This window comes from Engystomops pustulosus, chromosome 4, assembly GCF_040894005.1.
Source record: "Engystomops pustulosus chromosome 4, aEngPut4.maternal, whole genome shotgun sequence".
NCBI lineage: Eukaryota > Metazoa > Chordata > Amphibia > Anura > Leptodactylidae > Engystomops > Engystomops pustulosus.
The window spans coordinates 162,376,829-162,387,394 of record NC_092414.1 but is presented as its reverse complement, the minus strand read 5'-3'; the positions used below and the strand labels follow the sequence as shown (position 1 = coordinate 162,387,394).

The 10,566-nt window shown below is 36.4% G+C and overlaps 1 protein-coding gene across 1 annotated transcript; it reads right to left on the bottom strand.

Annotated features, from left to right (window-relative positions):
- Positions 1-686: 686 nt before the first annotated feature.
- Positions 687-1,634, bottom strand: LOC140128502 (putative olfactory receptor 2B8). Its single transcript, XM_072150201.1, has one exon. It carries the CDS (start codon positions 1,632-1,634, stop codon positions 687-689), a length of 948 nt encoding a protein of 315 aa, XP_072006302.1.
- Between the last annotated feature and the right edge of the window lie 8,932 nt (positions 1,635-10,566).

Below are 10,566 nucleotides of genomic sequence, written 5' to 3'. Positions count from 1 at the left end.
CTGGGTGCTGCTGTGAGTGTTATCTTCATTCTGGGCTGTGGGAGAAGCAGAGAGGAGCTTGTAGCAGGATCACATGTAAGTGCCCGAATCTAACATTGCGCCTAAACTGCGCCTAAACTGTGTTAAGGTAAAGTGATTAATAAGAGGCAGAAAATATACTTATCACAGATGGTTGTAGCTTGTGATAATTCTGGCAAAACAGTGCGCCAGAATTTAGGCGCAACTACTACACTTAGGCGCACAAAAGTGATAAATGTGGCCCCAAGAGTGAAAAATTTAAAAGGGTCTAAATATTTTCCGTAGCTATTGTATGTCTGCTGGTGTAGTAGTTATCCCCAGTTGTGCCCTTACTTCTTTTGTAACTCTACTACTATATGGTTCTCCTTTTTATTATCTGATTTTACAATTAATCCAATAACGTTGGTGTTTTACATATAATGTGAAAAGTGCTGAACTTGCAGTAAACTCGGCGTAATGATGAGTAATAAAATGACAGCTTTAATCAATTAGTTTATTTTTATTCTATAGAAATTATGTTTTTTTTCTTTCTTATTTACATAATGTAGTTTATCTTGGGTACATAAACATCATAAATCACCAGATGAGAAAATATGAGTACATGAAAAGAGAAGCATCACAAATCCTACACAGGTATAGGTGTAGTGTTATACAACTATTGTAAAATCTCAAGAAATTTCTTGCCGAATTTTCTTTCTTGTAATTTCCCTAAGTGCAAGTTTTACATCTTTATTTCGCAAGGTGTATATTAGAGGATTTAGCATTGGGGTTATAACACTGTAAAACAAGGTGGCCATCTTGTCTTGGTTAGTGACATGAGCAGTCCCAGGCCTCAAATATATAATGAAAATTGTGCCATAAAATAATGTAACCACAATAACATGTGATGCACAAGTAGAAAAGGCTTTTTTTCGTCCTGTAGATGTACTGATCTTCATGATGCTAGAAATTATTTTGACATATGTAATGAGAATTAAGAAAAAGGGCACAACAGCCACCACTATAGCACACAAGAAAATGATAGTTCTATTAAAAGTTGTATCACTGCAGGCTAAGTCTATCAAGATGGGTGCCTCACAGAAAAAATGGTTTATTACATTCGGACCACAGAAAGGTAACTGTAATGTATTGAAAGTTTGCAGTATTGAATTAGCTATGCCTCCAACCCAGGATGCAGATGCCATTTTCATGCACAAGACAGGGTGCATAATATTAGTGTAGTGTAAGGGGCTGCATATAGCCACATAGCGGTCATAGGCCATGGTCAACAGTAAATAGCACTCAGCCCCTCCTAGAGAGAGGTGAATAAACAGCTGGATGAAACAAGCATCAAAAGCTATGGTTTTCTTTTCCGATAAAAAATTTATGAGCATTTTGGGAACAACACTTGACGTATAACAGATGTCCAACAAGGATAGATTTTTCAAAAAGAAGTACATCGGTGTGTTGAGTCGAGGGTGAATGCTACTAATACATATAATCACTATATTACCAAATAAGGAAAAAATGTAACATGTGAGAAATACAATGAATAGCACTATCTGCGTGTCCTTCTTGTCGGTAAGTCCAAGTAAGATGAACTCCTCCACGGTGGTGGTGAAATTACTTAGGATCATTTTAACAGTCTGAAAGCAAAGATTTACATTACACAAAGGAATAATACTATGTTAATGTAATTCATTTGAATCAGTATATTTTATGTTGATTATTTTGATTATGTGAAGGTATTTCACTTTATTCATTGTTCCCGAAACGGTGTTTACGTCAATTACTTAACCTTATTGGCATTAGCTGTAGATGGAAATCGGTGGATCGCCATGTTCTCATTTACAGTGGCATCATTACAGATCTCAACTCCAAACAGTTGATGGTGATTATTATTAGACATATAGGGGGACATTTATGAAGGCTTGTATGCCAGTAAAGGTAGAGTGTGAGGGTTATTGGGCATTCCAGTGCCTGGCGCAGAATTGAGAAGGTCTGTGGAGTCGGTAAGCCAAACCTTCAACGACTCAATTTCCTTAACTCTGACCCTGACATACGTGGGGCATGTTTAATGTATACATTTACAGTAATAAGGGTTTTTTCAAATCACCATTGTCATAGAACAACCAAGTTATTTAGCTAGAAGATAAAAGGATATTTATTGTAATACAACCTTAGAACCATAACTTTATTAAACTGTAATTATGGAAAATACTAAGTGGAAAAAAACATTTTTCAACAACAGTGTGATGAATAATATTTGTTTAGTGAGTCTATGAATCTTAGAAACAGTATCGCCTTCAGCAGATCTTCCTTCACAGATGACCTTAAGTTTGACCTAATTATTTTAAGACTAGAGAACAGCCTCTTTACATTGACTTGGGTTGGTGGCAATGCAGTAACCACATGGGCAACATCTAACATATTCCAGATATAAAGGGATTGCCTCATGAACAGTCAGTTATGATAAACAGTTGAGCTTGCAATATCAAGCTTTTCTCTGGGAACAGCTTACTAAGTGTTTCACATCACAAGGCTACACAATCTAGAAGTGCTAGATAACATGAAGGCTTGACTTCTATACCTATAGTACTTTTTATGTATATGTTTCTGTATTTGAGTTAGAAAACAGTTTTCCCCTCTTATTTTATGTATAGTGCATGAAATCCATCAGAGCAGCTAACCTCTACAAATGTGAACATGGAAAAGCAAACTAAAACATTAAACAGTATACAGCAAGAACCTAAAGTGAACAATCCTGCATGAATTAAATTTTCCTGATCACTCCAGAAGTCTAATATTAGTGCAGTCACTCCCCTCAAATCCGTGAGGGAAGAGGGACTTCGCTACTGAGCATGAGCAAAAAGGGCATCCACATTCATTTCAACTAAAAGAAAACATCATCAGGTCAGGAACAGAAAAAACATTTATAGGACATTCCATAAATTCCCTAAACTCTGATGAAAAAAAATATTCAGCACAAATTGCAGTGAACTCATTTTAATGGAGTCCATTTTATTCCAGCTCCACCAAAATGGTCTCTGACATCAAATCTGACTACACAACTCCACCTCCAAAGCCCTGGAATTGACTGGCTGTGCAACCGTCCACCGGATTCATCTGGAGGCTGAAACTCTTAATAAATCTGGGAAAGAGGGGGTCGAGGGTTACATCATGGGCAGGCACATAATTAACCATTGTATGATAAATGTACGCTATAGTTTGTGTGTGGTAGTTTTCACTCCTAACATTTGTTTATGAAGTAAAAATTCAGTCTTTTTGTGTGATGTGATTATAATAGTTAAACATTACACTTTTTATCTTGGGGCTTTGTTAGGTTACACATTACATGTACAAACTAGATATTGTAAAAAACAATCTAAAAGTATACAATTTTTAGGTGCATTTTAAAACTTCCTCTTTTTCTAGTTAAGTTTAGTTTGCTACAGATGGTAGGGGTTTGCTTTTAGGAGGCCGAGCCATGATCCTGATGAATATGTATAAACCTTCTAACATCATTCTATATGACTGCATTTTGAAGCAAAAGTGTATCTAAAACAGTTGGATATCTTTAGTGACTAACCTCCATAATTTATAATGAGATTTATCTGTAATTCACAATCTAATATTTTAAAAACAAGTTTATACATTTTTGTAATACAAATAAGAATATACCATACAGAAAAAGAATAGGTATATTGTAAAGAAGGTGAGTGCAAAGAGGCGCATAGAGGCGCTTCTTCTCTCCTCCTCCTTCCCATTCTCCTGGCATCACACACAGCGCTCCAAGGTGTTATTAGCCTTTGCTGAAACACTGTTTATCTCTGCCATGGGGCTCTCCTGGGACTAATAAAGATAAGATGAACTCAGCTGAAAACCACTGGTAGATTTGCTTTAATGAATAAAGCATAAATAAAACCTTCCAGGAGGAATGTGTATCTGATGGTAGATTCCTCGTAACTATATCAGCCCTGATCTTAATTTTGCTAATCAAATAACCTAATGCAGACAGTTACATAAAAGATAGGTTCTGTAGCTTTGTTCTTAAGTTGAATTTGTATGTAAGTCGAAATGTATATTTTATAACTGTAACTGACAAAACTTTTTTGGGTCTCTGTGACAATTGGATTTAAAAAAATGTTGGGTTGTCACGAGAACCAAGATTAACAATAAAGCTTCACTGCAGAAACATGTGATAAGTGTTATAACTATTCATTGTAGCCTAAGGCTAAATTATAGTACATGTTGTAAAAGTAATATGTAAACTACCTGCAGAGGCTACTGGGCCGTGGAGTAGCCATGCCAGGCGCTTGGCGCAGAGGCTCCTCCACGCCCCAGTAGCTCTGACTTCTGTCCCAAATTTTGAAAGAAGAGTAGGAGCGTGCTGAGTTTGCGCAGCTGCATATAGCGCCATTGAAGCCAGCAGTAGTCACAGTGGTCGCAGTAGCGCCATTGAAGCCAGCGATGATTGAAGAAGAACAGGATTGCGGCGGGACAGGAGTCTGAAGAAGAAGAGGAGGACACAAGTGGGTTTCCCTGCAAAGGCTACTGTGGAGTAGCCACTGCACTTGGAGCCTAGCCAGGCTACTCCACGGCTGCAGCCTCTGCAGCTAATTTACATATTACTTTTACAATGTTTTTTATATTAGGTATTCCGATAAACAAAATAAAGGTTAGAGATGATGTAGTTAGGAGAAATCTACCTCTGATGGTAGATTCCTCGTTGTAGGTTTCCTTTAAAAAATAAAAGAATACTAATTAGTTTTAATAACAAAAACAAAGGGTTCTCTTCAGGGGCATAAATACATGTAATAAATCTTTCAAAAGCTATAGTAACCCAGTTTTTTTCAGAATAATCTTTATTTCTATTTATACAGCAGAAGAGTATTAATACTGTGCTGTTCCTATATAAACAGAATAAGTATAGTAGTAATATACAGTACATGCAAGATAAGAGTCTTACTACTGAATATGTAGAATACAATTAGTAGTACTATATGTACAAGATAAAGGAAGCCAACACATACAAAACACAAACGTAGATTGTAATTTACTGTATATATGTGTATAGTTATGTGCATCTATTTGCGAGCAGTTACAAGCTAAAATTACTGAATTGATGTTGAGAGTTATATGGGTTCTTTGATAAAAATTGCTTAGTGTCATTACAAAGAGTTTTAGGCCTATAACATGTATCAGATGTTTTGCAATAAAAAATACATACATTTTGAGGTCAGTATATTACTAGATCAAGAACAAAGGTTCTGGCAGATCCATTGCAGACGTTTCACATCTGGCAGTTTCCTTGCAGAAATTTATGACTTAAAAATCAATCATTTTTCAACTGAAGGTATATTTGAAGATGCATGTGCACATTTGGGTTTTATGTGACAGAACTAGGTATGGATCACAATAAGAGGCTAAGTAAAACAGGCTAATTTGCACACAAATACACCCTAGAACAGTGGCGGCGAACCTTTTAGCGACCAAGTGCCCAAATTGCAACCCAAAGCCCCCCTTATTTATCCCAAGGTGCAACCCAAAAATTAAAGAAGTAACTTATTGTTGCACTGTACATGGAGAATTGTGGGGCCAGCAGGAGGACCTCCAAAGATAATTTGGCCCTCTCCACACATTCTCCGTCTTCCTACAGTCACAAGCAGCCAAGTAAGTATCACTTTAAAATATCACTGAAAGCAGCATATTTTAAGTTGCTTGGAACTGCAAGAAGATTCTTTAAGTACTGTCTGATGTACTGGGGTGGTGGCCTGGGTGCCCACAGAAAGCGCTCTGAGTGCCGCCTCTGGCACCTGTGCCATAGGTTCGCCACCACTGCCCTAGAAGGATTGAATGCTTCAACATCTGAAAAATTATGTATTTAGAACTGATGTGTCAAATGTACTAGATTAAAAGGGGAAAAACACTATTTGGTGCTTTTGCAGAAAATCTGTTGATTTGTAGGTAGATAACCTTTACTCTTAATGCAATTTCTACAAGCCCTGTTCAAAAATATTCCCCTAATCCAGACGTGTTCTTCAGTATAAACAGAACCCTACTACGACCTACAGAAGCAAAGAGTCCCCAGATATAGACAGATTATCCTTACCTTTTACTTTAGTAACATTGATGCAGCAGAACAATGTTAGAATAAAACGTGACCAGGCATGACATTACAATAAGCACATGTCTCAGTTCCAGCCATGTTAATATAAGTGCAAGGTCTGCACAAGTTCCATTTGTAATCCCTCTTCTCCCTACAGGCTTCTTATTTTTGTGTCTCTGATGAATGAAGAGATTATGTGACAACAATAAAATAAAAAGTAAACTCTCTGATTAATTTCAGTGAACTTTTTCCATTGGACATTTTCAGAAGTGAATACAGTTTTGTGATGACATGATCATTAAAGGGAACCTGTCAACAGTTTTTACCCCACTAAATTAGCAACACCTTCAGGTAGGGATTGAAATGTCCTTTTTTAAATTTTACTGTATTAGAAATATCACATTTACCACATCGTGGGCAGTGTGGGGCGTTCCAGCCATGTGCTTGCACATTTTCTAAAAGCCTGCAAAAATTTGCTGGTTTTTATGCAACACTACACTAGGTTGGAGCCACCTGACAGATACATCAATTCTGCTTTTTTTAACTCCCTGTATTACTAAAAGTAGTTATAGTCTAACGACTTTTCCATCTAAAGTCTGCATTTATCAATGTTCATATATTCATTCAAATGTTTATTAGGTGGGTCCACCTCCTGCACTGCATGACCTGGCGCTAACTGTTTAACCAACATCTGGTGTGTCAATAAAAAGGGAGTGTAAGCATTGTTTTATTGACATAAGTCAGATAACTGGTCATTATCTGACAAGTAGATCTCAAGCAAACTGCTGTATATATTTATTGTTCATTCAAAAATCAGAACAATTGAGCCATTGGGGATAATTTTTTAGACTGTTAATTCCGGTTTTTGAGCAATGTTTTTGCACAATTATTGAATTTGTCTCTAATTTGCGTCCTATTTTGGATACAAGCATGCATGAATGCAATATGAAAAATAGCAATTTTATCCCCTTCCCGACTTGCGGCATACTAGTACGGTGCAAGCCGGGTCCCGGTTCATGGAGAGGGCTCGTGGGCCGAGCCCTCTCCATAGCCCTTAAGGCTTACAGGTAACACCCACGATCGGTGCTAGCACCGATCGCGTTTGTTTTTCAGACGATCGCCGCCGGAGGCTTCAAAGAGATGGCGACGCATGGGGACGTCATCGGGGAGTGCCGATCCATCGCCATGGTAGCCTCGGGTCTCCCGATGACCGGAGGCTACTTCATTTTAACTCATTCATTACAATGTGCAATCAACACATTGTAATGAATTGGGAGTAAAATCCACATATACTGCCATACTGCAACAATTTACTCAAATGTCTAAAAAAAAGGCAGGTTATATTTTTTAACTCCTTAAAGCAGCCATTTTGTAGCTTAAGGCTCAATTTTTTGTATTCTGACTTGCGTCGCTTTATATGGTTATAACTTTTGAACAATGTTACTTATCAGAATGATTTTAAGAAAGTTTTTTCCTCACATGTTGTACTTCAATTTAGTGGTAAATTTACGCTGATAAGGTTTTGCATTTATCTACAAAAAGAAAAAATGAAGAATTTTTTGAAAAAATTGCCATTTTTGAAATTTGAAATCATTGCGTTTTCAGGCAAATAGATTTTCTACCTAAATAAGTTGCTGAATAACATTTCCCATATGTCTACTTTACATTTTCATAATTTTTGAAATGTCTGGAAAATTTATTTTGATGTCACGCGGCTTACAAATTGAATTTCAATTTTCCTTAGTTTCAGAATTGACTATTTTGGGGATAAATACTGTTTTGAATGCAATTTTACATATTTAACATCAACCCCCCTCCTATATAATCCACTCATTTTCAAATCTGCATCCCTCAAACAATCAGAAACAGTTTTTAGGAAGATTGTTAACCCCTTGAGATCTTCATAGAAATTAAATCAAAATGGAGGTGAAATTTAGAATGGGTCAAATTTTGTTATATGTTCATTTAGCCTAAAAATTTACATATTTCCAAAAGATAAAAAGAGAAAACCCATCTTAAATTTTGTTATACAATTTCTCCCGAGTACAGAGACCCCCCACATGTGGCCGTTTTAAGGGTTGCACAGCAAGACGAAGAAAATGCCCTGAAGCTGCCAGGATTTTAGTTTCCTCATTGGCCCCTTTTGCAGGCTATAAAATTTTAACTTTTTCATTATTGGGACCATGTGACAGCATTTTTTTGCGGGATGAAATGCTTTTTCCGGTGTTACCACTTTGGGGTTGGTATCCCCTATTGTTGAAAATTTAGGAACTTTTTTTTGAGGGCAAGATAAGAAAAGTCTGTACTGGATTTTTAACTTTTATTTTGGTGTACACCGTATAGTATAATAATAATGTTATCTTTATTCTATGGGTCAATATGATTACGGGGATACCAGACTTGAATATGTTAGTTACAGCTGGCACCCCATGTATCCCAATGCCCGTTCGGCTCAGATCAGCATCAGCTCTGCATCCAATATCCTGGAATAGGCACTTCTAATAAATCTCCCCCTGTATGTCTTCTTGTATTTGTTTTAGTAGTAGTGAATAATGGTAGATGCTAAATTTTTTATTGGATAAATTAAGGTAATTCGAAGATTCAGTATTTTCTCTTTAGCCCAAGTGTATGGGAATTTAGCTTCTAAGACCTCTTGAGCTGCACATATTCAGTATTAAATAATTGGATTCATTAATTTTATAATAGCTTACTGAGATGAACTCTTTAATTATTTTGGATGTGTGTTAGTGAATTTTCTGGAGAGGTAAAAATCCAAAATGCAGTGATCTATATTGAATATTTGTAGTCATGATACGTGCGGGCACTTTCTAATATGTTGTGCTAGGGGTTCTATTATAAATGTGAATATTAATGGAGAAAGAGGACATTCTTAACAGGTTCCATTAGTTGTTCGAAAATAATTAGAAATGGATCCTTACGTGTATGTCTTTGCTGCTGTTGTTGTGCAGTGCTAAAATTAAAGTAATAAATTGTAAACATAACCCAAATTCCTTGAGGGTTTCCTTCATGTATTGTCAGTAGACTCTATTGAACACCTTCTCCGCATCCAGGTTAAGGAGCAGAGAAGGTGTCCGGTCCGCCCTGCTTTGGCTACAATATTAATGAAGCCTCTGGTTGAATTTAGTGTCTGTCAGCTTTTAACAACTCTTGCTTGTTTATAATTCACCATACTGGGAATTATATCCACAAGTCTGTTATCTCGGATTTTTGAATATACCTTCAGGTCTGAGCTTAGTACTGAAATTGGCCTGGAATTAGCTGGCCATGTTTTTCGTTTTCGTGGTTTGGGAAATGTGATTATTATTGCTTCTAACATTTCTTTTGGGAAGTATTGTGAGTGAAATATACTATTAAATACCTCAGTCATAAATGGGGTAAGATGGGTATTGTATCGTATCGTGTCTATTTTTAAAAAGATTTGTTAGTGAGTCCGCCAGGGCAAGACGATTTGTCAAGTTTTAGTGACAAAATTACCTTAGTAATTTCTTCTTCTGAAATTGGTTTTACTAATAAAGCCTCATGTGTTTCAGGGATTGTAGATAAATTAGGATTATAAAGGATTTTTCTAATAAAACATGAGCCTCTAAAATAATATATTCCCGTATAAACACTTAATTAAATATATAAAACACAAATACACAAAAACACCACACATATTTGGTGTAGCTGCATCTCTAACAATAAATCATAATCATTTTTGGACCTTCATGGGGAATGCTGTAAAAAAACAAAATTTGTTTAAAGAAAAATATTTATCATTTTTTTTTAAATTATTAACCTTTAAAATGCTCTAAACATGATTAAAAATGTTACGTGTCCCAAAATAAGACAGCTCAAAAGTCTTCTCTTAACTAGATTTTTCAGCCGAAAAATATAAAAATTTGAAGATGCTAGCATTTTATAACATTTTTTCATAACTAAACACAAAAAATATCATCCAAATAATAATAATCTTATATTACTCTGGTTATGTTAAAGCCTTGAGGCCAAAATAGGCTGAGTCTTGTAGGGGTTAAACTCTAGGGTTGGGCAATGTTTAATATCTTGGAAAGTCAGGCCAGGAGGACTTTAATCTGAAGAAGAGACCTCTCTCAGCTGCAACATGCAAATCGATTCATAGGCACTATGTCCCTAATATTCTGTTAAGACTAGGAAGACTCAGTGGACAGAGGAACAGGGGGCTTCTATCAATGAGTATCTGTCAGCAGAAATTTACCTAATAAACCACTACCAGTATGTGAAGCATATTTCTTTCATAACCCAAGGTGGTGGCATAATCCAGAAAATCAACTTTTAAGTGAGTGAAAATTTGTTGTATAAAGTGAAGGAGGTGGAGGGGCAGATTGACTAAGGATGTTCTACTAGGCTAAAACGGCTTGCACAGGTATCTAAGAAGTGTCTGTGCTGCTATTGTGTTGCACACCACCCTTTTGTGGCGC

Excerpts from the sequence above, each read along its gene's own strand:
- LOC140128502 (XM_072150201.1), bottom strand. The coding sequence starts at position 1,634 with ATGATCCTAAGTAATTTCACCACCACCGTGGAGGAGTTCATCTTACTT.